Source organism: Arvicanthis niloticus, chromosome 2 (genome assembly GCF_011762505.2).
Source record: "Arvicanthis niloticus isolate mArvNil1 chromosome 2, mArvNil1.pat.X, whole genome shotgun sequence".
Taxonomy (NCBI): domain Eukaryota; kingdom Metazoa; phylum Chordata; class Mammalia; order Rodentia; family Muridae; genus Arvicanthis; species Arvicanthis niloticus.
Window position 1 is genome coordinate 7,626,443 of NC_047659.1, and position 27,682 is coordinate 7,654,124.

Consider the following 27,682-nt stretch of genomic DNA (forward strand, 5'->3'; position numbering starts at 1 on the left):
CTGCCCCACCCCATCTCCCCTGACCTCCCCTCCCCCAAAAGAAAGAAAATCCAACTCACTTTGTGTTGTTCATATACTCACTGGTGCATGATCAGCTTCTAGTGGCCAGCCCCCCCAAGGGAAAGTGGGTCTTCACGTGCACCCCGGCCAGAAGCTATCAACACTGATGATTTGAAGCCTTTAAACATTTGGGGGAGGGCTTCTGGTTTCAGGTAAAATGAAGTGGCACGGTTCACCTTTAACAGCAGTAAACAGTGTAGTGGGAATATGTGCATACATTCTTTGAAGACTTGGAGAAATAAACTGCAATAAAGTCTTTGAAGGAAAAAAACACCAGAGTGTTGTATGTGGTGGTGCACACCTCTTTATTCTCAGCACTGGGGAGGCAGAGGCAGGTGGATCTCTGTGAGTTCAGTACTAGCTTTGTTTGCATAGACAGCTTCAGGCCAACCAGGGCTACATAGTGAAAGCTTGTGTAAAAAGATTGACAAAACAAAACCCACCAGAGTTTGTCAATGAGTTGATGTGTGAGGCTGCTGTCCCTTCATGTCTCTGTCACCAGGTCCTCGCAGCTGCTCACAACTGTCTAACTAGTTTTATGTTTCTGTCGCCAGGTCCTCACAGCTGCTCACAACTGTCTAACTAGTTTCGCCTGAGTGTATTTGGGCAAAAAACCTCATGCACGTAAATTTAAAATAGGTCTTTAATAATAACAAAGCGAAACACAAAAAGAAGCTAGGCATGGTTAGGCACAGCTTAATCCCAGCACTAAGAAGGCAGAAGCAAATCAGTCTCTGAGTTCAAGACTAGCCTGGTCTACAGAGCAGAGTTTAAGGACAGCCAGGGCTACAAAGAGAAACTCTGTGTGTGTGTGTGTGTGTGTGTGTGTGTGTGTGTGTGTGTGTGTGTTGTATATATCTGTATACCAGGAAGTGGGGGTTGGGGAGACAGGGCTTACAACAACAGACAAATAAGAATTATGCTGGAGAGATGGCTTGGCAGGTTAGGAGATTTTGCAGGTGACCTGAGTCTGACTCCTTGGGCACAGGTTGGGTGGTTCACAACTGTTTGTAACTCTAGCTCCAGAGGGTCCAATGCCTTTGACCTCTTGAACACACCTGAACTCACATACATATAAATAATATCAATTAATATGACTAATATACTAAATTATTGTTTTGAATTTTGGTTTTTCTTTTCTTTCTTTTTTTTTTTCCGGTCAAACACAATGATTTTTTTTTTTTTTTTTAATTTTGGTTTTTCAAGACAAAGTTTCTGCAGCCCTGGCTGGAACTCACAAAGGCTGTAGACCAGGCTGTCCTTGAACTCACAAAGATCCACCTGCCTCTGCCTCTTCAGTGCTGGGACTAAAGGTGTGCACCACCACTGCCTGGGAATAAAATATCTTTTAAAAATTAAAATAATAACAAAATTGAAAAAGCAGAAAAACAGTCACAAGGCTTTCCCATTAAATTCTTACTGGTGATATTTGGGGTGCTTCTGATTGTTCCTATGCAGCAAGGACCTTTGGGTGTAATTTTGTTTCTCTGATCACACCTGTAGGGCAAACTGCTTCATGGTGCCGTGAGCCCCATGGTCACTGTTGCAGGTTTTACCTGAAGAGAGTAGTGCTGCTCCACAGCCGCCCCAGCAGGCAGCGCCCCCTAAATGTCCCAGTAGAGAGCCCTGTTCCCTTCTCACATTAGTGCCACGTGGTTTGGATCTTCCAACCTTATTTGGAAAAAGACCTTGCATAATTTATAATTTATCTCTTTTTGCTTATTCAGTTATGTTGATGTTTTTTTTTTTAGCTGTTTCAGTTTATATTTTTAAATTTTTCTATGGAGGAATAAAGGCCAACTTTTTCTTCTTTCTTTCTTTCTCTCTTTTTTTCTTTCTAAGACAGACTCAGGCTACCTTAGAACTCACTCTGTAGCCCAGACTAGCTTCCAAGTTGGTGATTATCCTCCTGCCTCAGCCTCCCAAATCTTGAGACTACAGATAAGTGCATGGATTATAGATGTCTGCCCCTGTGCCTGCTTGGTTTTGGTTTTTTAAGTGTGTTGTCCAGCTAGGGAGTGGCTACTAGAAAAATTGCCAGTCACTTTGTGTGTATGTGCTTACATCTGTGTGTGCCAGCACGTAAGCAGAAGCCAGAGGACGTTTCTGGGCGTTGCCCTCATGTTCTTTTGAGACAGGGTCTCTTACTGAACCAGGAACTTATGGCTTCAGGGGGCTTGCTGACCAGTGAGCTCCATGGCTGCACCTGCATCCCTCCCCAGCCCTGGAAGTGCACGCATGAGCCTGTGCCCGGCTAGCTCTTGCTGTGTATGTTGGGGATCTGAGTGCGGGTTCTCATTCTGTGTGGCAAGCACTTTACCAACTGAGTCACCTCCCTGGTCAGCATTTTCACTTCTGAAATGAAAGACTGGAAGCTGGTGGGTTTGGCTAAGTTTTTCTTGAACCTAAAGGCTGTAGTCTTGCTTTAAAAATGAGAGAGCCAGGCATATGGGTGCACACCTTTAATCCCAGGATGTGGAAGGCGGATCTCTGACTTCAAAGTCTACAGCCGGGTCTACAGAGTGAGTTCTAGGACAGCTAGTGGCTACACAGAAAAACTTTGTCTGGGGGCAAAGGGGTTTGAGAGAGAGAGAGAGAGAACTGGGTATGGTGTTCCACTCCTTGTTCCCAGCACTTGAGAAGTAGCGACAGGCAGAGCTCTCTGAGTTAGAGGCCAACCAGGGCTGCATAGAGAGACCCTGCCTCCAAAAACCCAGGAAGGACCTGGAGGGAGAAATTATTCACCTGCTTGTTTTTTTGTTTTCTTCATCAAGATTCTTCAGAAGAGACCCCTCCAGCTACTCTGAACTTTATCATTCCAAAAAAGGAGATCCACACAGTTCCAGATATGGGCAAATGGAAGCGCTCTCAGGTACGAGTGGTGCCTGTACCTGAGGGTTGGAGCAAGCGTGAGAACCTGAGGCTTTTCAGTCAGCGGCTTTTCAGGCAGGCCAGGCTTATATGGCCCTGGCCTTTCCTGCTCTTGACACCTGAACTGTCAGTTCTACGGAGGGGATGAGGGCAGCTGGCTGACCTACTCCCTTCCGGGCAGTGCACATGGTTGCCATGTCAGGAAGGTTTGACCAGAGCATCCAGCTCTGCTGAAATCATTCATTGCTCCTTTGGTGGTATACTGGATACACGTGAGTCTCCTACAAATGTAAGAGCCGGTGCAACATAGGGAGAAGAGACGAGCTTGTGTCACCTGGGCCAGGAGCATGACCACACTAATAATAGCTAGAAACTGAGAGCCAGTGTCCCAGGAGTGGGCTGGCTTTCCCTGCTGCTCAGCCCAGATGGTAGGCAGAAGAAAACAACTTAGGCTTACAGTCCATAACTGAGGAAAAGAAAGACCACTTTGAATTCTTAGGAAGGGACTTGAGCCCGGCCGGCTCCAGCCAGGCTCTAATGCTAGGTCTGCAGCTGTCACAGAGAATGTCATTTGTATAGACAGCAGGCACAAGGGCTTGTGTGACAGATTGTCCATGCCACAGCCATGTGCCTTACTCCATGGAGTAGGAACAGTCACAGGAGCCTGTCCCTCTTTCACAAGCCTGCCCTCTGACATTTGCAGATGGCTATCACGTCCTTTTCTGACTAGTCACCAGGTTAAGCACTTCAGTCTCTTTAGCTGCGCAAAGGCCTTAAGGTATGGATAGAGCCCCTTTGTCATCTCTGTTGCTCTGCCTCTGAGTTTCTCAGTCTCAGCACCATTGATGTTTGGGGATAGTTGAGTCTTGTAGGGGACAGTCCTTGAATGGTAAGCTCTACCCACTAAATGTCATCACACACACACACTATCTATACCTTCCTAGCTGAGAACTGTTCCTTATCTGGATCTAGTTATTTTGTCTGTGACACACCTTTTACATTCCATGGCATACACTAGCTCTGCCCTGGACAAGGGCCTGGTCCTGGCCTGTGGGAAAACGTCTGTGCTTGATCCTCTTGGCCTGCTGGAGGCCGTCCCGTATGCTGGTAAGAGGGCCCAGTGTAGACTCATCCCCTTTAAATGCCAAAATGCCTGTGTTTCCCTGGCTCGTTATGGGTGTTCCAGCACCCGCAGGCTGGATAAAGAGGAAGAAATGAAGACACAAGATGGAATGAAGGCATTTGCTCTCAGAAATGGCTTCCCTGGGGTTCCTCCCCGTGCTAGGGTAACCTGCAGTCCAACAGGAAGAAAGTGCATTTGGGAGTGGGACTGGCAGGCCAGGAGACCTGTCCCTAGGCAGGAAATAGCTCCTGCTGGAAGCAGAGACTGCACTATAGCTACCCTCCTGACCTGGGACCTGGCCGGAAGATGATCTGAGAAAGGGGGTGCTGGGGTGTTCCTTCAGCTCCTGCTGGCACTGTCGGGCACTAGTCAGGCATTTGCTACTCGGCTGCAGAGGCAGCGTCTCATGAAACCCTGCTCGTGGAAAACCATGGCAGATTACCTCCTCCCTTGAAGTCCTAGTCTCTGCATTGGTAAAATGGTGACAGTAGGGTCCCATGGGACTGTCTTAATAGCACTCAGAGCCTAGGCTTCAGGTTGGGGTGCTTGTGTTCACTGCATTGCTGGCTTCATTGATGGGGAAGGATGTGTGCATCTGGTACTCTGTGTCTCCTTCTAGTACTAGGTTGGGAGTGGGAGCTGGGGGAGCTTGGCTAAAGCTGGAATGGATGAGACCTGACCCCCTCTTTCTTCTGTTCTCCCTGCTTTTGCTAGGCATATGCTGACTACATCGGCTTTATCCTTACCCTCAATGAAGGCGTGAAAGGGAAGAAGCTGACCTTCGACTACAAAGTCTCTGAGGTAGGTGCAGGCAGGAAGCCTGCTGCAGAGCCAAGCAAGCTGATCACAGCAGGCAGGTACAGACAATAGGTTGTCCCAGGACAGTGCAGTGAGCATTCACGGCCCATAGTCCTAATGTTTTAAATCTATAAATAAAATAATATTTATAACTGAAATCAAAGCAAATATACAGTTTTGTAATCTGTATTTTTTTCTAATTGGTATTTTTATTAAGCTTGAAATTAAAGACGACATAAGGGGCTGGAGATGTGGCTCAGTGGCCAGGTGCTTGACTAGAATATGCACGGCCCTGGTTTCCATGCCCAGTGCTGGAAAAAAGGCGAAGGAGGTAGATGAGTTTGTGGAGAGATGACTAGCAGTAGCGTGTATGGCATCGATGTGGTAGATCAGCAGACTTTGGCATGCGTTGGGCCCTGAGTTCAAACCTCAGCACCACAACTGCCCAGGGCAACCCCAGTAACAGTGCATGCACACTTCCTCTCTGTTGGCATAATTGGCATACCCTATTGAGAGAGTCCCTCATTTGTTTAAAGGGTCCTGACTTTCCAGCTTCGTCTCTGGGCACCCAACAGCGAGATCTGTAGACCCTGTTTCCTCAGGCTTCGTTCCTAGTGGAAACGCTGAGCAGATAGCACAGGCAGGCTCTTGCTCTTGCTTCCTCCAGTGTAATAGGTGCTCAGCTTGTTGTAGAGATGACTTGATAATGCAGGTAAGACGAGCTGAAGGCCAGGGCTTACCTCTATCATTGGAAGGTGGAGTCTTCCATTCTGTATGCTGTTCCAGTGTCAGCTCCCAGAACTAGGTCCCAGGCCTCCAGTTGCCTCTTGGGTTCATGTCCCAGTTGGCCCAGAGCCACCCTGAGCCTCTTATCTCTTGGCACTTTGGCTCTTTGCCCTCTGGGTACAGCTGGGCTGTTGGGTAAGGCCCTGGCCTAGTTTCTTCATCTGTCCCAGCTGATCTTGCCCTTTTTACCCTCATACTAGGTCCCCAGTAAGTCACTTCTTGGCCTGTTGGCTTCTGGGTGACATAGTCTGGTTCTTTATTCGAGATGGTAATTAGGGCTGTACTCGGAAGAGACAGATGTCCCTTGAGAGCAAGCCCACAAGTGACTTCCTGGGTTGGCTCTTCTTGGGCTGTGTCTTGTACATAGGCTGGCTGGCCGAGCTCACCAGTGCCCAGTGTGCCGGAGACATCAAGGGGGAGCTAATTAAGGAGAGTGCCGGAATTATCCCGCAAGTACTGAGCTACCAATCCCTTTGGGGTCTCAGTTGCTCCCAAGGCTCCTTGTATCCTCACTGACCAGGGGTGGCTTTGGCTGCAGGGCTGTTCTTTTGGCAGGGTCATACCATGTTTTACACTGAGAAGGTTTGCTAGTTAGCACGGCACCTCCCAGCTGAGTGGCTTTGTCCTCTTTTTTTTTGATGTTGGGGATAGAATCCAGCCCTTTGCACATGCTAAGGCAAGAGCTCTACCACCCAGCCACATCCCCATCTCCAGTTCTAGTCCTTGAGACTATGTCCTCCCCCTTCTCTCTCTCTTTTTTGAGCTTAGGGTCTTGCTATAGCCCTGGCTGGGCTGGAGTTCACTCTGTAGACTAAGCTGGCCTCCAACTTGATATCTTCCTGCCTCTCTGCCTTCCAAGTGCCAGGATTTCAGCCTTTTATCACCACACCCAGCTTTTTCTTGTTCTGTAGAGTGGCTGGCTCGTCACGGTGCATGCTGTGAGGTGGCGAGGCACTGGGATCCCAGATACAGGGCTTTGCCACATGCTAAATGGCTCTGCTGTTGTCGGCACTCTATGTCAGGGGCTTCACTCAGCTCTAACTTTCCATCAAATGTTGTTCCTTTAGCTGAGCCCCTCCCGAGCTAGGTCCATCTCTATGCCCACTGCACTGGGTGTATAGCCATAGCCAGTTTGGTCTCCAGAAGTGTCCTTTATTGGCTGGGGCAGCAGAAGGTACCAGTCATAGCAGCACAGATGGCTCAAGAGAGAGTGGAGAGATGTAGACTAGTGACTTCCATACATCTTGAAACAGGATGAACCATAGCCAGGTAGAGAGTTTGTCTAGACCCATGAGGACAAGTTGTTCTTTAGATTTTACCCATGCTAGTACTAGGGAGGTAAAGTTCAGTTCCCAGCAACCACATGGTGGCTCACAGCCATCTGTAATGGGATCTGATGCCCTCTTCTGGTGTGTCTGAAGACAGCTACAGTGTACTCATATACATAAAATAAATAAAGAGAGAGAGAGAGAGAGAGAGAGAGAGAGAGAGAGAGAGAGAGAGAGAGAAATAGTGATAGATAGGTGTTTTGTTTGTTTATTGAGATAGGATCTTTATAGTCTTTGTGTGACCTGGACCTTACTTTATGGACCAGGCTGGCCTTGAACTCGCACAGGAGACCTGTCTCCTGAGTGCTGGGATGAAAGGCATTTGTTAGTACATGTTGTTTTTTTTTTTTTTTTTTTTTTTTTTTTTTTTTTTTTTTTTTTCTCAAATCTTTGTTTTTAACATCCTGAGGGGCAGAATGATAAGTTAGTAAGTGTAATTTTAGAGATTTTAGTGGTCCATGAAGTTTAAGGGGCTCCTTTATAGGGATGGGAGGGGTACACATTATTCTTCATGCCTTGGGGTGGAATAGGGTGGCTCCAGGTTCCAGTTTAAAAGTCCTACCAGAAGGAGGAACTGTGAGTCTTAATTACTCATTGGCCCAGCTGAGCCAGCTGTGGGGTCCAGGCTCCTACTGGACTCAGGAGCCAGTTCTTTATCTCCTTTAGTGCCTTGTCTGGGCCACAAGCAGAGATCTTCCTGGGACTAAGATGTTCCAACCTCCTGTATGCCAGAGTTGCTCTGTGAAATGAGCTTCAGTTCTTAGCACAGTTCCTAGTGACCTGGTTTCTCACAAAGCCTGGCTTTGACAGTACTTGCTCAAGACGTCTTTATGTCATGCAGCCAGCCACTGCCTCAGCCTGCAGGCAACTTTATCCTTTCCAGCCCCAAGCATAGGTGAAGGTTGTGGAGGGCAGCACTCAGGGCCATTGTTATGCTGTGCAGCAGGCTCTTCTGTGACTGTGGCTTCTGAGTCCCTGCAGCTGCAGACCCTGGCCAGCAGTTCCCTGGAGATACAAAGAACTTACCATCCCAATGTTGCAGGGTTTTCAGGGTCCTGCTTGTGTGGTTTAATAATAAAGACACAGAGACATCTATATAGTTTAAAGCCTGTTTGCTATGTCAGTCTCTCAGCTAGACTCTGACTTAACCAACCTCTCTGCCATTGCGTCTCTCCACGTGGCTCTCACTGCCTTGCCTCCCTGTCTTCTTCCTGTTCTTCCTTCTGTCCTGCTGTCTGCCTGGGTTTTTCTGTCTATCAATCTTGCTGTCGCAGCTCTTAATTATGCAGAAAGCTACACTCCCTACTGAAGTTGGCTTTGGGGGCTACTGTGGCCTTCTTCAAGGCAGCCTGCCTTTCTTTGTTAAGCAGGTGAGGAAGTGGTGAACATTTACATATCCTGTTAGCCTGGTACTGATTCAATTAACTGTTGACAACAAAGGAACATACTTTTTTTTTTATAGCCAGTAAATATAATATTTGTGGGTTATCCCAACACCAAATGTGAGGGCAAGGATCTATATATACCTCTTAAGGCACAAGAGCCTGCCACAGGGCAATGAGACATACTTATGCAGACCCTGAAACTGGACCTCTTTCCACACCAGCGTGGACACAGAATGTGTGACTACCTAATAGTCCTCCAGGCAGGGCCTCAGCATGTCTGCCTAACCACAGCCTTTCCTGGGTTCATGCCTGGTTCTCACCTAGTTCCAGGATCTGCAGGAGATATCTCTTTACACTGTGCATTCCCATTGGCACTAACAGGATCTGTTTCCTGGCAAGAATCCTTTTCCAAGGCATCCTGGCCTTGAGTTGTTTCTTCGTCACATCATCTTCCAGCCCTTAATCCTCGCCTGTTTCTCCGAGACAGGCCTGCACTTGGAGGGAGCATCCTAGTTACCTCATTGATTTGCCTTGTATCTCTGGATAGAAGCTTGACCTGTAACTAAGAACGGATAGCTGATGCCTCCCACACCTGTGACACTAGCTTGGCTTCCTGGCGCTGTTTGCGGGGATGGTATAGAGAGATGGGGTCTCAGGCTCTCATCCCTCAAAGTTTCATACAGATGGCCCCAGATTTACACCAAGATGGCATCACAGAATTGTGACCCAGTATTTTCTGCAGTGGTGAAATATGAAAATAGCCCAGACATTGAATAGTGAGGACCGTTTGTCCTCACTGGTGTGGAAAGACGTTCGGGGGGAAAGGAACAGGCTAAGGCAGCTGTCCATGGTCCAGTTTCAGGGTCTGCAGGCATAAGTATATCTATCCGTCGCACTATGGCAGGCTCCTGTGCCTTAGGAGGTATATATAGATCCTTGCCCTCACGTTTGGGATGAAGAAACAGAAGCCCACATCTCCAAGCAGCTCAGTGCTGTTCTAATGGAAGAGTGGAGCCAGGCCTATCTTCCTGTAGAGTTCTTACGGTATTGAGCAGTGGGGAACAGTAGAGAAAACAAGCCAGGCTGCTAAGATGCAGGTGGTAGTTGTTTTTGGAGGTCAGGATTACTGGCTGTATTAAGTATTTGTCTTGTTGCTGTGATCAGGACCTGACAGGAAGCAGGGGGTTAATCTGACAGTTGATCATGGAGGAGAAGGCAGGACAAGCTGAAGGGTTGTGAGGCTCCACGATGTGGAAGCAGAGAATGAAGGCTGACGCACAGCTCGCTCTCTCTCTTTATCCTTTCCATTCAGTCTGGGGGCACACCTACAGGATCTACCCACACTCAGTCAAACCATCTGGAAAATGTCCTCAGGCATACACAGCCCTGGGTTGTTTCTACAGTGTTCACGACAACAATGAAGATTGTTTTACTTAGTGTTTCTAATAAAGCATCATAACCAAAAACAACTTTGGAGAGGAAAAGTTTTATTTCAACTTACAACTCAGGTCACAGTTTATCACTGAGGGAAGTCAGGACAGGAACTTAAGCAGAGGCCATGGAAAGTGCTGCTCGCTGGCTTGCTCACTCTGTTTCTTGTAGAACCCAGAACCACCATCGTCCACAGTAAGTTGGGCCCTCCCATATCAATCAAGAAAATGTACCACAGGCTTGCCCATAGGCCAGTCTACTGGGGTATTTTCTCAGTTAAGGTTCCCTCTTCTCACATGACTCTAGCTACATTAAGTTGACATACAATTAGCCAGCAAAGAGCTAACGCATCACACTGCGTTTTCATCTCTTCCGTTCTTGTGTCAGTGTTACTCAGTGAAGGTCAATCGTATCTGCTTTAACAAAGGTTGGGGCTGGTGTTTATTTTGGAACTACCCATGACACTCTCCTTTTAGCCAAGTGTGATTCCTTCTCTGAAGGGAAGGTTGCTCCCTGACCCACCTTCATATTCTGGACAGTTGGGAACGAGGGTGGACAACTAGGAGAGCTGCCAGCCTAGGGAACTTCCCTCTGTGGCTCCAGCAGGGCCATTAGTCATTGTGCTGTGTGGTTCCTCTGTCGCACCTTCACAGGCCATTGAGAAGCTGGTGGCACTTCTTGATACGCTGGATAGGTGGATTGATGAAACCCCGCCAGTGGACCAGCCTTCCCGATTTGGGAACAAAGCCTACAGGACCTGGTATGCCAAACTTGATCAGGTGAGCCTGACTGTCAGAGCCTGGGCTGGGCTGGGCCAGTGGGAGGACTACTATGGTCCCAGAAGGGGCAAGTGTGTGTTCATAGCAGGCCTGTTGAGTTTCCAAGCATAAAAGCAGGAAATTTGTCAGAATGACGGTTTTATTTACCCGAATTACAAAATCATCCTCTCCCGGCCAATCTTCTGGGAACGGCAGGTGTGGTTACATAATGTCCTGTATGAGGCTGCTTAAGTCGTTGTATTAGCAGTAGATTGGAAATGATTCAGGTACCCGTCATGAGAGGGCAAGTTAACTAACTGTCCTAGACCACCCCTCTGTGAGTACTATACAACTATTTGAAAAAGAGTAAGGAAGCCAGGTGGTAGTGGTGGGGACTGCACACACCTTTAGTCCCAGCACAGGGGAATCAGAGGCAGGTGATTCCTGTGAGTTTAAGGCCAACCTGATCTACAGATTGAGTTCAGGACAGCCTGGGCTACACAGAGAAACTGTCTCAGAGAAAACAAACAAAAATGAAAAAGAATAAGGAAACCTAGGCATGGTGGCACACACTCTTTTTTTTTTTTTTTTTTAAGATTTTTTATTTATTTATTTTATGTAGGTGAGTACACTGGCACTCTCTTCAGACACACCAGAAGAGGGCATTGGATCCCATTACAGATGGTTGTGAGCCACCATGTGGTTGCTGGGAATTGAACTCAGGACCTCTGGAAAAGCAGTCAGTGCTCTTAACCACTGAGCCATCTCTCCAGCCCCAGGTGGCACACACTCTTAATCTCAATATTTGGGTAGCAAAAGCAGGTGGATTCCTGTGAGTTCTAGGCCAGTCTGATCTGTAACAAGTTCTGTGTCAGCCAGGACTATATATTAACAAACCAAACTAACCAACCAACAACAACAACAACAACAGCGTAACTTGAAAAAGCCCCAATCTTTAAATAACTCCTAACACTTAAAAGATCCCAGTTCTCCTTAAAATCTGAATCTTAGCCGGGCTCCTATAAAACAAGAGACAAGTTATATACTTTCTTATTTCAAAACCAGGGAGCTTCAAGGTAGAGTTATGATCAGATCAAAGCAGAGCCAAATTCAACAGTGCACAAACTCAGGTTGTAACATCTGGAATTCACGCATGATCTTCTGGGCTCCACAGGGCTTGTGCAGCCCTGCTTCTGGCTCTGCCATCTGCAGCACACACAGCTTGTCCTGTAGGCTCAGGTTAGCCCTACACTACACCTGCTATCCTGTGGTTTCTACCACAACAGAGGCTGCCCTGTCACTAATAGCCCCCATAGCTCAGCCTTTCTTCAGGGACTAGGACCTTACCACTTGGTGTTCATTCTCAGCTTCTCTCCTCCATGACTCCTTCATGCCTTACCATGTGGAGACTCGTACACATTACCATGTTCAGCTCCAACTTGAAACGCAGCCTTGCCCCCAGGACCACAGCTTCTGTCTGCTGACCCTCGTGAATGAAAGAGTTCTCAGAAGAGTTCTGTATAATGATGCTGATCTGATCTCTTATTAATCCCAGTGGATTTCTCAGCACCAGCTGGCCGGAAACCATCCCATGAGCAGCCTTTATAGAATCTGCTTCTCTGTAAACTTCACACACCAGGCCCCACTGTCTGCATCTCTTTCAACATTTGTCCAAGCTTCCACAGAACAGCCCACTAAGCTCTAAGGACTTGATGTCTTTTCCAGCTAAAGTTCCAAACACTTCCTCAATTTTCCAACAAAATGTGGTCTGGTCTAGCACCCCACTCCTGGAACCTGTTTCTGTTCTTGTGGTCATGGTGTTCATTGCAGCAACAGAGACACAAACTGGAATCATTAGAAATTCTGTTTTACTCCCAGAATCCATTCTTCATTTTGGTTTTGTTTTTATTTTTTAAAACTCAGGTTGGCGACTCATCGAAGTTTTTAAAATCAAATATTCTCTGTGGCTGGAGAGATAGCTCAACAGTTAAAGAGTACCTGCTAGTAGTTTTTGAGACAGTCTTTCTAGTTCATCCTGGCTGTCCTGGAACTTGCTCTGTAGGTTGGCCTCAAACTAACAGAGATCCTCCTTTCTCTGTCTCCTGAGTATTGGAGTTAAAGGCCTATGTCACTATGTCTAGCCATGCATGGGCTACCCTTACAGCAAGCCTGACTTCAGGTCCCAGAACCCAATGCTAACAACTCTGTGTAACTGCAGCTCCAATGGATTCATCCTTTTGGACTCCAAGGGCACTTGAATGCACGTGATAACACATAGATGGTACAAAGCATACACATGTTTTTAAGAAACCAGAAAAACAAGTCAAACATCTCAATACAATCTAGAGATACGTTAACTTGATTGATGGCACAATCAATTAAGCAGGGACATTAGAAGTCCTTGTTTTCTGCAATTAAGCCATTCTGTTTCTGTTAGAGAACACCTTGTGCAGAGAAAGTCCTGCAGGTCATAACTGACTAGAGTCCCAACATTTGAGTCTGTGTGCGTCAGTCAGGGTTCATTGGCATACATGACAGCATGCATGGTACAGAGGTGAATGTGGGGTGCTCAGAACCAAGGCTGTACTGACACGATGCAGCAGAGGAAAACGCTGCCAAAACCACTGTGGACTCACAAATGCGCTTAGTTTTTAATGGGTTTCTGACAAACGCCATAAAGTTTGTCCTGTGCCAACCCCCCAGCCCGTGCTTGAGAGCCATGGAGAGTGGGCACTGTGAGACACTTCCCCCAAGGTCTTAGTCTTGGGAGCATCTGGGAAATACAGCTTTGGGTCTCTATAGAGAGCAGCAGTACTCACAGGCCGAGCAAGGCCTGTGGTGGCAATGCTTCCAGCCCCAGTTAGAGAGATGCTCCTTACTAATCTGTCACTCCATGAGCACACCACTGTCCAGGAGGGAGCAGCCTCAGGGTGCCACTGGATCCTGTTGGTACGTGGTCTTGGTGTCTCGGAAGATAAATGTGAAGTTAGAACTTGGAAGAAAGCTAGCCATAGCTAAGAAGCTGCAGCAGCTTGCCAGCCTTCATGTTCTTGACGTGCACCTACCACCCAAGCAAGCTGCGGAACATTCCAGCTCTCTGGCAGGGCCCTTCCAACTTGGGAAAGCTGATGTCCCCCAGCCTCTCTTGATTTTATTTGTGTGCTCTGATATCCATGCTCGTGTGGCCTCCTTTACCTGACGTTTTATCAGCCAGGTTCATCATACTGTCACTTGGGACATAGCTTTTTCTTTGTTGTGTAGTATTCTGTTGTAGAAATAAGTCCATTGTATTTATTCTGCTGTTTTGGGACATTCCAGTTGAGTTTCTATGTTTTGCTTGTATAAATATTGCTGTTTGGAACATTTTTGTGTATGTCATGACAGACTCTAGCCTACCCGCTTACTGCCCTGGGAGTGGATCCAGCAACTATGGGGATAATAGGCCGGACATCCCATGATCTCTGTATACCTTTGGGAGAGTTGATTTCTTATCTTGCTCCCAGAGTCACCCCAGGAGTCCCTCCCCTGTTCTCTGGCTAGTCAGAACTGGGAAGGAAGCAAGTCTCAATGTCTGGCTCCCAGGCAGATGCTTCCCAATGGGTGCCTGCTCACCCAGATGCTGCCTAATCTCCTGCTACCACTATGTGTCTCTTATGTTATCAGGAAGCAGAAAACTTGGTGGCCACAGTGGTCCCCACTCACCTTGCTGCTGCTGTGCCTGAAGTGGCAGTTTACCTGAAGGAGGCTGTGGGGAACTCCACACGAATTGACTATGGCACAGGTATCTGCTGCTGAGGGGCTCTGGGTGATTGGGGCCTTGCTGCTTTCTCCGTCTTCTACACAGTCTTGGGGGCCTCTGAGTAAGCAAGTAAGCAACAGTTTGTCAGGCCCCTCTCTGTGTGTGTGTGTGTGTGTGTGTGTGTGTGTGTGTGTGTGTGTGTGTGTGTGTGTGTGTGCATGTGCAGAAGGATCTGTGTGGGTGTGGGTTTCAGCAGTGTGTTGCAGGGGGATAGTAATTGCTGGCTCTATCTTATTCCACCAGGTGGCGCTACTGCCACAGGCATGGCACCTGCTGAGCGTTGATTTCAGTTCTTGGTGAAGCTGGCTTCTGCTTAGGCACCTCATCACTCTACAGATAGTTTATTGAGCACTTACTAAAGGCAGCTACCTAGAGAAGAAAGACCTTTGATAGCCCACTCCCTCGTATTTCTTGTCTCTCAGCCATTTTCTTTGTGTTGATGATCTTTGGCTTTCTCATCCATTTTGGCCAAGCTGTTGAGGGCACTTTAAAGAGAAGTGTTCTTTAGATTGGGATAGCCTGTATAGCCCAGGAGACCCTTGTGATAAGGGCTTCCTTTCCTCTTTTCCCTAAACCAAGTATTTGAGAGATGTGCTGTCTCCCACTGGTTGGGGAAGGAGAGCGAGAGAGAGCCTAGTGTCAAAAGCAGGCCCTGAGTTAGGCTTCCCTGGAGTCAGAGCTTTGGAGAACCTTGTCTTCTGTTCCTCTTGCTGCTGGCAACAGTTCTGAGACCCTGGGATATGGGGAGCTTTGATCAATCCCCAACTAGGGAACGATTTCTAGGGCAGTGTGGTACCCTGGCTGTCATTTGGAAATTTACAAGTGAACATAACTGAGCGTGTGTGCATCCATATCTGGTAACTGTCTATTCTGCAGAAATAGCTTGAAACATCTGGCTACACCTCCCTGCAGATGTCTTACCACATAAGGAACAGGGTCCAGGGTCTAGCCAGTGCTCTGTGCAGAGCCGACTGTTACTGGTGGGTGTGACTGGGAGAGAGGCAGGTCCTTCTTACCTTGTGATCTGTCCTCAGTGCTCATGCAAGCTCGAAGCATGGCTGTTAGACCCATGTGGTCAGGGCTTCCTTCTGTGTCCTCTGCCGAGGACACACTGTTCACTTACCTTGGGCCTTTGTATGCTGTTGCTTCTGGCTAAAATGGTTTTCTACTGCCCTTTTTGCTGGCTATCTCCCATTCCCCTTTCATTTCAAACATTAGTTCCTTAAGGGAAAACCTTGAACTCTGAAATTAGGGTTCCCCTAGGATGTGCCTCAGTTACCCAACTGTCTCCCAAATAGATAAACTCAAAGTAGTAACTGTATGTTTAATATTTAATGTCTGTGGTCTCTGACAAATCATGAGCTCTTTGAGGCAAGGACTCATTTGTTACTGGGCTCCAGCATGGACAGTGTCTGTCCACATCGTAGGTGCTCAGTAAGCTGGGGTTTCTAATTTGTCAAACCCATAAAGTAAGATGCAGGTGCCTGTGCAGGAAGTAGCCATCGGGCTGGTCAGGAAGAGTGCCAGTGCTTGTGGTTGTTGAAAAGCTCAGGGCTTCTGGGCTGGGAAGAGGTCTCTACCACAGTATGGGCCTTCTGGCTGAGTGCTGAGGGACTTCTAGAAGATATCAGCCTGGGACATTTTCTTCCCCAGGGCATGAGGCTGCCTTTGCTGCTTTCCTCTGCTGTCTCTGCAAGATTGGTGTGCTCCGGGTGGACGACCAGGTGGCTATTGTCTTCAAGGTGTTTGATAGGTAAGTCACCTTGGAGGGGAAGATGTCATGCCTGGTGTTCACCACGTGGAGGCGCTGTTCTCAGGTCAATTTCACAACTTTATGCAGTAGCCGCTGCCTGCCTCTCATAGAAGAGGAAAGAGACAGGTATCTGCTGACACTGCTGACATCACAGTCCACTAAAGACAGGAGGCACTCTTTTGGGCAGCACATGTGTGCAGGGACCTGCTCTGAGCTGTACAGCCCCTGGGGCACACTGCCATCCTGGTGTTGGCACACCGCCAACTCTGCAGGTGACCCATGTGCACAGCTTCTGATTTCTGACACCGGGGACCTCACCCACTTTCCAGTGGTACCTGAGATTAGAGAAAGATTAGATTAGCGACTCCTGCCCAGGGTATTACAGGTTGCCAGGGTTGATGACACTAAGCCTGGTTTGTCCCTTTCCCTGACAGAAGACATCTGAGGGCAAAGGAAAAAAAGCCCCTTGGCTCTTTCAGCCTCACCATTCTCCATACCCTTCGTGTGCTGAAGAATGCCATTTCTCACCGTTGTCTCTCCTTTCTTCCTGCCCTTTCTACACAGGTATCTTGAGGTTATGCGGAAGTTGCAGAAGACATACAGGATGGAGCCTGCAGGCAGCCAGGGCGTGTGGGGTCTGGATGACTTCCAGTTCCTGCCCTTCATCTGGGGCAGCTCACAGCTCATAGGTACTATTGAGTGGTCACATCTCCACCTATACCCCATGGGTGCAGCTGTGTTCCCCAAGTCCCTCCTGTTCCCTTCCTCCTGCCCAGGACACACAATGACACATTGTAGAGCAGAACATTAAACCAGTTTAGACCAGCTATTGATGGAGGTTGTTTGCTGTTGACTTAATGTTTTGAGCCAGTGTGGCCAGCTAGAGGAGGTCATGGTCATGGATGCCACCAAGATAATGGAAAGTAACGTGGAGGGGGGCCAGGACCGTGTGTGCCTGCCACAGGATAGACCAGGTGAATGATCCAGCTCCTGGCAGCAGCTGTGGGGTTCACAGTGAAAATTAGGGGCTCTTTTGATCATGAGTGTCACCTACTAACTGTTGGAACTGATGGAACTCTGTGCAGGGGCACAGGCGAGTTGCCGCCAAGTGCTTTTGGCTGTGTCTTCCCAGGTGTGCTCTGTCACGCTCCGGACTTTGAAAAGGATTATTCAGGCGTGGTTAGCATCTTGGGATCTGCCATTGGACGGGGTTCCTGGTTCCTTTAGTTCCATAGAGAATGAACTGCTACTAATTAGTACTCAGATGCCCAGTGGCTGAGAACCTGCCATTCTAGGCACCTTCCCCACAGTCTTTCCAGAGACTCCAGGATACCATGGCACTGTGGCATGTGCTTCCCCTACCATGATGTCTTTCTGACACAGCCAGAGTGTAGTTAGCTCCACTAGGGGCACTTTATTTCTTTCCTGGCTGGCCTGGAACTCACCTATCTCTGTATGCTGGGAGTGAAGGTACATATTACCACACCCAGCTGAGGTAACTTATTTCATGTGTGTGAGCACACTGGAGCTGTCTTCAGACACACCAGAAGAAGACATCAGACCCCACTGCAGATGGTTGTAAGCCCCCCTGTGGTTGCTGGGAACTGAACTCAGGACCTCTGGAGAGCAGTGTAACTGTAAAGGCAGGTGTGTGCTCTAATGATGTTTAAACAGCAGAGGCTGGTGCTGACAAGCCAGGACAAGACTGTATGGTTAAGTGGATGCTCAGGTCTGACTGTCATCTCTGCTGATTGGTATCAGGTCTGTGTTTTACCAGTGTCACCATTGATACATGCATGGTAGCTGACTGTGTACAGTAAGCACCTCGCTAGGTGACAAGGAATTCTCAGACCCATTATGATCTTGGTGCACTAAATAGGCACTCTACCATAACTCTATGCTAGCATGCCATCACACTGGTTGTAAAATGTCTAAGGTGGGCAACTTATGCTCAGGCTGGGTCAGGGCTGTTCTGAAGCCCAGGTCTCTGCTTTTCCCAGACCACCCCCACTTGGAACCTAGACATTTCGTGGATGAGAAAGCAGTGAGTGAGAACCACAAGGACTACATGTTCCTCCAGTGCATCCTGTTCATCACTGAGGTGAGAGCTACACCGGCCTTTGTTAGGCAGCCTTGGCTGCTGGGGCCCTCTTGCCCAGCCGCCAGCCTCCTCCCAGATCCAGGGAGAACTCTTTGATTGTTAGGTTTGAGTTGGATCTTCACTCTGCTGCCCAAGCTGGCCTTAAATTGATGATAGTCTACCTGCTTCAGCCTCCTGACTGCTTGGGATTCGAAAATAAGCCACCACACTCAGCTCCCATGGGGCTCTTGGGCTGGTGGGTTAATGTAGGTGTTAGCTAGACTTGGTGACCCTGCAGCAGGCCTAAAAGGGTACCATGCATTGTGAGAGGGGTACAGTGAGGGTAGAGGTTATGGACTCAGGCCGAAATCCCTAGAGGAGCTGAAGTGCTGAGAGCAGTTCTGTCTCTGTCCCTCAGCAGTGCTCGAGAGGTGAAAACAAGCAGCCTGTGGTGGCTGTCACTGGGCCCACACCACCGGGCACATTCTAGGACTGGAAGCTCTTGTCTCACTGAGGCAGGATTCCCTATAGTATGGTGCTGGAACATTCCCCAAGATGGCCCAGAGAGTCTGAAAATTCATGGCTTTGGGCCTATGCCTGCTTTCTCTCTCAGTCTCCTGGGCAGGAGCCAGGAGCTCATCAAGGGACCCACAGTATCAGGAGGCGTTAGAACTGCTCATTCTCTCTACATACACCTATCAAGTGTCACCCCAAGTTTGCACAGTCCTCCTGGCTTCTCTTTCCATGCCCCCCTGCATGTTTGCCCTATGGTCTTCTGCTGGATGCTACTCTCTCGGCTCCCTGTTCTCGTTTTCCCTGTTAATAGGGGAAAGCCTAGTTAGCAGCCTTGACTCTAGGTTCCTTCTGGTCAGCATTTGCCTCAGGGTTGTGCCAAGCTCCAGGGGCCAGAGGGGAATGACACATTTTTTCCAAGTCAGCAAATGGAGCCAGGACTGACGGCTGGGCGGCCACTACTTGGTTCTTGGAGATATGCTGCCTTCAGCAGTGTGGCAGACTCAAGGTCAGAATGACTGGGGGCAGCCTGGCTCACTGCCTTGAAAGACAGCTTTGCAGGACTTCAGCATGCGTGAGGGGCTGGGGAGGCTTTAGGGTGAGAGGGAAGGACTGGGTGGGAAGGAGCCACAGATTCTGCAGAGCTTGCTGCTTGAGGCAAAAGCCTAAGCTGTTACTGCTTCCTCTGGCGGCTGGCCAAGCCCCTTGCGTCCCTGTCAATAATTCTAACAAGGAGGCTAGCCAGGCTGGGCTTCAGGGACTAGGGATCGATCTCATGCTAAGATTTAGTGTGTGTGTGTGTGTGTTTGTTTCTGCTGGTATAAAACCCCAAAACCTTTCCCAAAGTTTGGAATGGAGGACCCCATAGAAGGTAGTCCAAATAACCACAAGGAGGCGCTAAAGTGCGCTGAACTCAGGTGGCTTCAGTAATAGAGGTAGGAAGTGGGAGGGATAGCTTTTGGCTGTTGTACACCTTCTCTGCAAAGCTTGTTTTCTCTTGGCTTCAGGCTCTTGGGTCAGTCAAGCTCTGGTTGGTTGCTAGGCACTGTGGTAGCAAGGGCATGCTGCCTGCCTGGGTAGGGCAGTTACAGGGCTCTGCTGCTGCCACTGTTGTTGACAGAGAGACCAATAGATAGATATGGCTACAGATATATAGATATCCCCCACCCCTGCACTTCATGAAGTTGGCAGCTTCTATTTATAACACCCACCCATAAGTGAGTGGTCTCATCCAGACCCCAGGGCACAGAAGCCTACAGGATGTTCAGGGCTTTTGGTCAGGGAGACCTGCAGTTTTTACTGGTCAAACCAAACCCAAGGAAGTTGGGAAGGAAAGCACTTCTTTTTGCTGGGTCTCCTGTCAGGATTGCTTTGATAGCCCTGGGCATGACGACAGAGGAAGCCCACCTTGCCGGGCTCCTACTGCTTCAGGAAATGTAGCCTTGGCGCCTTTAAGAGCCCAGGGCAGGCAGGAAAAGAATTTCAGTTTCAATCTGGCTTCTAAATTTGGAGTTTTGGGAAGGGAGGGATCAGATTTCAGCTGGAAGGGAAGGAGCTGACAGGAAGGCGCTGTGCTGAGCCTCCCCCACCCCGCCCATCCCCCTCAGTTACTGACAGAGGAACCATTTACAAAAGGCCGATTCTCTGGGGAGTGGAGAGGCAGGAACGCAGCGTCTGTGAGTAATTTCCTGCTCAATATGGCTGCTCTGACTCACACGATTCCCCTGGGGTCACTGCGGGACTGCAGTTGCTTGCTTGTTCTCGCTCTTTCTCTTCTCCCTTTGTGGCTAGAATGAGCTGATTTTTAAAAAATTTTTATTCTTTATTTTTTTTCTTTTGGTCTTCTCATTCCCAATTTCTTTTTTTCCCTCTTTTTTTTTTGTTTTTTTGTTTTTTGGGGGGTTTGTTTGTTTGTTTGTTTTGTCCTTTCTCTGAGTTGAAGACCCTCCTTCTGAAGGACTTGGGACACCTGAGGCCCTGAAGGCCTTGAGGATGCCACGGCCTCTCTAGGAGTATGACTGGCCTACACAACTTGGGCCTGCCTCCAACTCTGCAGCCAGCCAGCCCTTTCTGAATGTCCCTTGCCCTCAGGCAGGGTCTCAACATCTTTTTCTCTGTCCTAGTGTCCTTGCAGAGCTGGCCCTGGAGCCCCTGCTGTGTGGTAAAGCAGCTGGTGATTTACTCAGGGGCTTTGTAGGGGACCCTGTTCCGTAGTTCCAGCCCCCAAGTGTGCAGAGTCAGAGTGGGGAAGGAGAGAGACTGAGGGTGGAGTCTTTGCTGGAGTGTTGGGATAAATCTCAGGAACCTGAGGGCACTGTAAACTTTGGTGCCTGTGGTCAAGGAAAGACTCCACAAATGCCTGGTAGGGAACAGGGCAGGCTTTGGAAACCTCCTGTCCTCAACACTGGGGCGAAACCACTGAAACAGGTTCTCTCATTGGTGATTTTTGCCAGGGGAGAGAGGTAATATGGAAAGATGGCAGCATTTCTAATTTAAATCTAGACATCACCCTTACTGAACTAGAGGCCGGTGGGAGGACGGACGGACAGACCACCAGGTGAAGCCACAGCAGTAAAGTGGCCTGTGATGTCCTTCTGTGAAGAAAGTTTAGGCTGATCCTTTTTCCTGGAACTATCCCCTACCTCAGCCCCACTTTCATGTGTGACTTCTTCTGGAACCTTACACTCACTATGGTCCAAGTCTCTGCTTCCTTGTCAGACTCACTGAGCTTCTCCGTCTTTGTCTGTAGTGTGGGGCTGGACGCTGAGCCCTGCTCCCCAACATAGATGCTGCCTGGAACCTGAAGGGGGCGAGGAGGGTGTGCTGAACTGCATGCCTGATAAGTACAACTGTGCCGGCCTGGCGCTCTAACTGGCAGATGTAGTCAGGGCACAGGCTTCCCTGCCCTGTTCCGGGCTGAGACTCTGATGCCCCAGGAACTGCACTGCACTGCGAGAGTGCAGGAACTGCAGTGTTGGGCTCGCTCTCCTGTGCCCGCTCATCTTGCTGCTGTGGCTTTTCCCCCCGCCCTACTCTTGACTTTGCTAAACAAACTTCTCCTGTACTGATCTGGAGCCTCCCTATCTACCGTGCAGAGGGCCAGATGCATCAGAGCCCACCATGGTCCCTTTCCTGTCCTCCTGGCAGGTACAGGCCAAGCACCTTACAGAGTGGGGAAGGGAGCCTGGCTGCTATCTGGATAGCAGCACATTCTGCTCTCCCAGGGTGGAGATTGTCTCTTCCTAGGGTTGCTAAATTTGATAGGTATTAGGAATGGAGCTTCTGTTTTGTCTGTGTGAAAGAGGTAGTAAGCAGAGGATGGGGGTGGGTGAAAGAGGTTTATATTTTTTGCAGCAGCCCTTGTAGGCCAAGCCCGTGTGTGTGTGTGTGTGTGTGTGTGTGTGTGTGTGTGTGTGTGTGTCTGTCTCCTCTGCCTCTCTAGTTCCTGGACTTCTTTTCCAGATGAAGACCGGCCCCTTTGCAGAGCACTCCAACCAGCTGTGGAACATCAGTGCTGTCCCCTCCTGGTCTAAAGTGAACCAGGGCCTCATTCGCATGTATAAGGCAGAGGTGAGTGGGGTCTGGCCAGCCTGCCTGCCCCTGATGACACTTGGTCCTGGGGCCGAACTCAGGACTTCTGATTCTTCATCACATTGTTTTGCTCTGGCTCTTGGCCAGCTGTCTGAAACCTGGGGCCCTCAGAACCTGATGGATAGGCAGAGAGCCCAGCTCATTTCTTCATAGCCTGTGCTGCTGGAGAAGTTAGGGGCTCTCTCTCCCTGTCAGGAGGCAAAGCTCTGATAACCTTAGTGCCTCTCACAGTGACTAGGACATCAAACATGGGACAGGGTAGGTGGTCTTTTCTGCTTCCAGCTCATAACTGCTGCTGGGAAGGATGTTGGGCTGGGAAGCTCCCTGCTGAAAGGTGCCTACCTTCCTAGGGACTCCATACTCTCCACAGAAGGGAGAGTATGCCCTTCCTACCTGTTTGCCTGGCCCCTCCAGTATCTAGAGCTACTTGACTTTGGCCTTTTTGGGCTGTGAGATCCAAACGTGTCTCTCCCACTCCCGCCCCACCCCAGCATGTGCTGACAGCCTCAGTGTTGCCCTGGAGCAGCCTCTCTCTGATTCTGAGAGGAGTCTCATTCACAGATCTCAGAGCTCACCCCATCCACCCTCAGAGGTGGGACCATGAGGAAGGGACAGCTGGATTTGGTAGTGCAGATATTTCCCACTGGCCTGGCACACTTGGATTTGGCCCTGACAGGGTTAATAAAGCATGATCTACCAGGTTTGGGCTTGGGCCTGGCTAGCTTTTTCTGTTCTCTCCTGGATCCTCTTCCTCTAGATTCACATCCTGTGTTTAGGCTTCAGCCCACACACCTCTGTCATCTGGGAGGCCATTCCTGGAGCTGCCCAGACCTCTTCCTGCTCTACAGGCCGGCCCCAGCACCCTGGCACCACCTACCCTTGGTCCTTGTCTCCACAGCCTTACTTCTGCTGACCCCCAGAGGGTCAGCTAGGAGGGTGTACAGCACTCCCACATCAAAGGCAGGACTCCAGTACCTCCTTGCTTAGAGTCCAAAACTCTGTCCCCCTTTCAGCAGCAGCAGACCTGCAGGCTGCGGGAGGGAAGAGCATACAAGGTACAGGCCTTGGAAGCCATGACCTAAGCCTTAGGGCCTAGAGGCGATGCTGCGTGTCCCTGCAGTTGTCGACTGAGGATGTGTGACTAAAGACTGGACATCTCACCTGGTGCACGCCACAAGTGGGAGCTGGCTCATGCCAGGCTGGGTTTACAGGCTAATTGTGCCACCCGCAGATAGCCATGAGCGTCTTAAGGCTGTGTAGCACCCAGTCTTTTGTTTTTGTTTTGTTTTTTGAGACAGTTTCTCTGTGTAGCCCTGGCTGTCCTGGTACTCACTCTGTAGACCAAGCTGGCCTCAAACTCAGAAATCCACCTGCCTCCGCCTCCCAGGTGTCGGGATTAAAGGTGTGCGCCACCACCTCCAGGCAGTATACCCAGTTGTCACTGGTGCTCTTCATCTCTAATCCCTGAGTATAGGGCACCATAAGCCCTGCTCAGAGGGCCCAGGAAAGAACCTACTTTTTCAGCCTAGTTCTCCATCCACAGGGAAGACCCCTGAGCTGCCAGCGGGAGTCTGACCAGGCATGGCAGTAGGCAGCCTCAGGATATGCAGTTAAGCTGTTGAAGGTCCCTGACCTGGTGTTTTGAAGAGAAGTACCAGGGGCTTGCTTTCTGGGCCTTGTGTGACGGGGATCTCTCTATAAGGGAGGCTATCACCATAACTGGACTTCTTGAATACCCAGCCTGGACTCTGTGCTAGGTCAGGAGGTGCCAGGTTTCTAAAGCCCAGGACCAATTGCTGGACTGGAGAAAAACCCTCCTGGATGCTTCTGTTGCCCTGGAGCCTTGGACTTTCTCCACCCCAGCCGCTTCCTACCAATGTAGCTCATGCTTGTCCTGTAACAGGGCCCTTCCCCCCACTTGCCTTTCTGGCTTTTCTTCTGTGAGAGCCTGAGGCAGGTTGACCTTTGACCTTTTCTGGAATTCCAGGCCCTGGGGGTGGGGGTGCCTTCCAAACTCCCACCACTTCCTGATGACCTAAGCACCGGCAGCTGCCTTGCCTCGGGCCTGGACATGCTGCTCCTCCCCCAGGACAGACTGCACCTCCTTCTCCCCACTTTGCTCAGGCCTGGCCCTATACTAGAGTCGAGTCTCTCTCTGTCCTACTTGCTCCTACATGTGTCCCTACTTCTTCTGAAGCCGCCTTCTGGGGTGAGGGAAGGTGAGCCCATCAGGTTAGTCCTTTGACACAGGTAGCCAGGCCCTCATCTCTGAGGCCCTAAGTCTCCTCCTACAGGTCCTGAGCACACCGAGGGTTTTTTAGGAGGCCAGCCTCACACCCTGGCTAAGGCTACTGGCTGGGAGACAGAACAAGCCAGTAACAGGCAAAGATACATAGTCTGTGGGCTTAGGCTGCCAGGGGTCTGAATGGGCTCAAGGAGTCCCCACTCCTTTGCCTGCCATCAGTGTTATTGCCACGAGCTCCAGAGCTCCACGGGGCTGTGCCAGGGTAGGGCAGGGGTGTCAGCCCACTCCTATTGTCTCACTCTGAAGTGTCCTTGAGATGTCCTTTGAGGCCAAAGACTACAGAAAGTAGTCCCTAACCTCTTCACAGTTGTCGTCAGATGTCCCGATCCAACTAGGGTCAGGCTTGGGCTGGGGGTTGTGCTTGGGCTTTTTGCCGTTTCTTAGGGCTCACTTCCCTTCTGGGTCAAGTGGTGTCTCCCAGCTCCCTGTCTTGGCTTCTACTGTGTATGAGTGCCTTTGAATGGGAGGTGGGGATGAGGTGAAGGTAAAAAAGACCACCTTCCTCCTAGGCCAGGGGCTGCTCTGACTGGGTGCTCTTGAGCACTGGTGGATTCCCACAGAGGTGGCTGCAGTCAGAAACCTCATGTGTGTCTGGGTCCCTGGGGATGTAAGAGGCACGACAGGCCTCACCTCCCTGGTTTTCCCCTCCTTTCTCAGTGCCTGGAGAAGTTCCCTGTGATCCAGCACTTCAAGTTCGGGAGCCTGCTGCCCATCCATCCAGTCACATCAGGCTAGGAGAGGCTGAGCTACCAGAGCCACCCTGGCCAGGTTCCTGTGCCCACTCTGACCCAGCACCCCTCCCGCCCACCTTCTGTTCTTTCTGTTTGATGAGAGGCTGTTTACTGAGATGGGTGCTAAGCAGGGCCCAAGTTGGGGGAATTGACTAAAGTATGGCCAGTTTTTGACTGTCTGTCTGGTGGACAAGCAAGAAGAGAGGGACTTGGATGTGGTCCCGGGCCCTGCCCATCCCCGTGCTCCTGCTTCCTTTCCCTCCTGCCCTGGCCCATGTGGAGGAGACAAGGACATCCTGTCCTCCCAGTGCTTTCCCTTTCCTCCCCATGAATGTGATGTCTCCAGGGGCGGGCGAGTGGGCGGTTTCCTGCCAGCCATGTTCCACTGGGTATCTGCTATGGGGCTGGAGGGTCAGGCTGCCATCAGCTGTGGGGAGGGTTGGGGTTGGGGGGATGGCTGTGTAGGGGCCGTGGATGATGAGGCTGGTCTTCTCAAAGTACCATCCTAGGCCCTGGGGGACCTGTGTCCATCCTCGTGCTGGCTTTTGTTCCCTGGCCCTTGGCTTTGCTAGGTCTCCTGACTGTTAACATAACATTCCCCTTCCTGGGGATAGCCTAGCTATGGAAGCTGTCCTGGGCTCCTGGGAAAGCCCATTGCTTGGGTGAGATTTGACTTTCCAGAACTGTCAAGCAGGGAGAGGTAGAGACCCAGGGAGGCAATAGGACTGTTGTGTCTGTGGAGAACCTAGTTTCCTCCAGTCAGTCTCAGGCCTACTGATTCTGCTGCCTCCTACGTGCTTTGAGTGGTCTTGAGCTTCACCTGAGGCCCTTGGCTTGCTGCTCTGCTCCCTTGGGTCAGTTCGTGGCTTGTGTAGGAGAGCAAAGAAAGCAGCAGCCCTCTTCTCCCGCTTCCCTTTGTGAGATGAGGTAAGTGTTGCCTGGGCCTGGGCATACACTCAGAATGGGTAGGGCTGCTAAGGGGACCTAGCCACAGTCCCCTGCTTTCTCCCAGCTTGTGGCTGAGCTGGTACCTGCAGGCTTCCCTGGCCTACTTGGGCGTGCCCACTTAGCTTTTGTGGAGTGGACACTGAGAAGCACAACCCAGGGGCTTGGCCAGGGGTTAGCTATGATCTGGGTAGAGCTGGGACTGAAGTCATCAGAGTCTCGGGCAATTTCCCAGGAAAGGCCCAGTGCCAGCCTTCCTTCCAGGGTCAGGCCACGGCCTTTCTGGCTCCCTTCCCTGTCCCTGGGTCCCCAGCCCCGCGCCTTCCTTGCTGTTTGGATTAAAGCCTCTGTTTTACACCTGTCCCCTGTGTGACACATCTTTTCCTGACACGTCTGAGTGGCTGTCCCCTAGCAGGTCTCCTTACCAGTTGACTTTCTGGGGATGGCATATGTGACAACGACTAATGCAGACCACAGGGTTCAAATCCTGACCATCCCCTGCTCACTCCTAACAGCAAAGTTGTGGGTAAGTTTCTGAGCTACTCTGAACCCCAGCACCCTCATCTAGAAAATGGGTACAATCACAAGTGGCACTGGTGACCCTGAGTCTAGGCCTGGTTCAGAGCACATGCTGTGTTGTCACTGATGTGTGTGTACCTCCTGAGCCTGCTAGGCATGGGTCCTAGACCTGGCATGTGCTAAGCAGGAACCAAATGTCAGCCCAAAGATGAGGCTGACATTGAAAGTTGCATCCGCAGTTGTTAGATGGAGGCCTCTCTGTCCTTAGCCCACCTTCTGGTCTGTTATGCTAGGGCTGAGTTGAACCACGTCTTCCTAGACAGCAGGCAGTCCCAAGAGGAGGCAAGGAGGAGCCTTTCTGCTGTTCTGGAGGCTTTGCACAAAGGCAGGAGGAGGAGCCGCAGCTCAGTCACTGTGCTCTTCCTCTGGACATCCTTGGTTACCCAAAGCCATGTCTCCAGTGTCCAGCACACTTGAATTCAGACTCAAGGCCAACTGCTTACAATAGAGGGGGTCTGTGATGGCTGACTTGACTTGCTCTGAGCTCCAGTTTCTTGATCTGAAACCCAGGCATCATGATGCACTGCGGTCTAGCACGGTGGGTCGCAGCTTCCTACTGTGTGCTCCTTTCCAGTCACAAGGCCATTCTCGTTGCTGCTTCATCACTGTAATTTTGCTGTTAGGAATTGTAATGTAAATATCTGTGTTTTCCAGTGGTCTTAGGTGGCCCTGTGAAAGTATCCTTTAGCCTCCAAAGGGTTGTGACCCCAGATTGAGAACCACTGGTCTGGAGGATTAATCGTTTCACAGGCAGTAGCTGTGTATTTGTGGCCACAGTGAACTAGAAAAGAACAGTAGTTAGTGAATTGTAATTAAGAAATTAAGTTTTGATACTATGTCTTAGTT

The 27,682-nt window shown here is 49.9% G+C and overlaps 1 protein-coding gene across 4 annotated transcripts in view; it reads left to right on the forward strand.

The window, feature by feature from the left end:
• The window catches only part of Ptpa (protein phosphatase 2 phosphatase activator), a 31,166-nt gene extending 4,547 nt beyond the window's left edge, over positions 1-26,619 (forward strand). For 3 of the 4 annotated variants that reach the window (XM_034495205.2, XM_034495206.2, XM_076928448.1), the window contains exons 2-10: positions 2,835-2,932; positions 4,769-4,855; positions 10,436-10,561; positions 14,204-14,321; positions 15,993-16,092; positions 16,657-16,781; positions 18,093-18,193; positions 22,148-22,255; positions 25,239-26,619. In XM_034495205.2, the coding sequence (XP_034351096.1) occupies positions 2,835-2,932; positions 4,769-4,855; positions 10,436-10,561; positions 14,204-14,321; positions 15,993-16,092; positions 16,657-16,781; positions 18,093-18,193; positions 22,148-22,255; positions 25,239-25,316 (941 nt within the window). In that variant the 3' untranslated portion in view covers positions 25,317-26,619. Of the gene's footprint in view, positions 1-2,834; positions 2,933-4,768; positions 4,856-10,435; positions 10,562-14,203; positions 14,322-15,992; positions 16,093-16,656; positions 16,782-18,092; positions 18,194-22,147; positions 22,256-25,238 lie in introns of those variants that run through there. The other variant, XM_034495207.2, reaches the window with a different exon arrangement.
• The last annotated feature ends 1,063 nt before the right edge of the window (positions 26,620-27,682 follow it).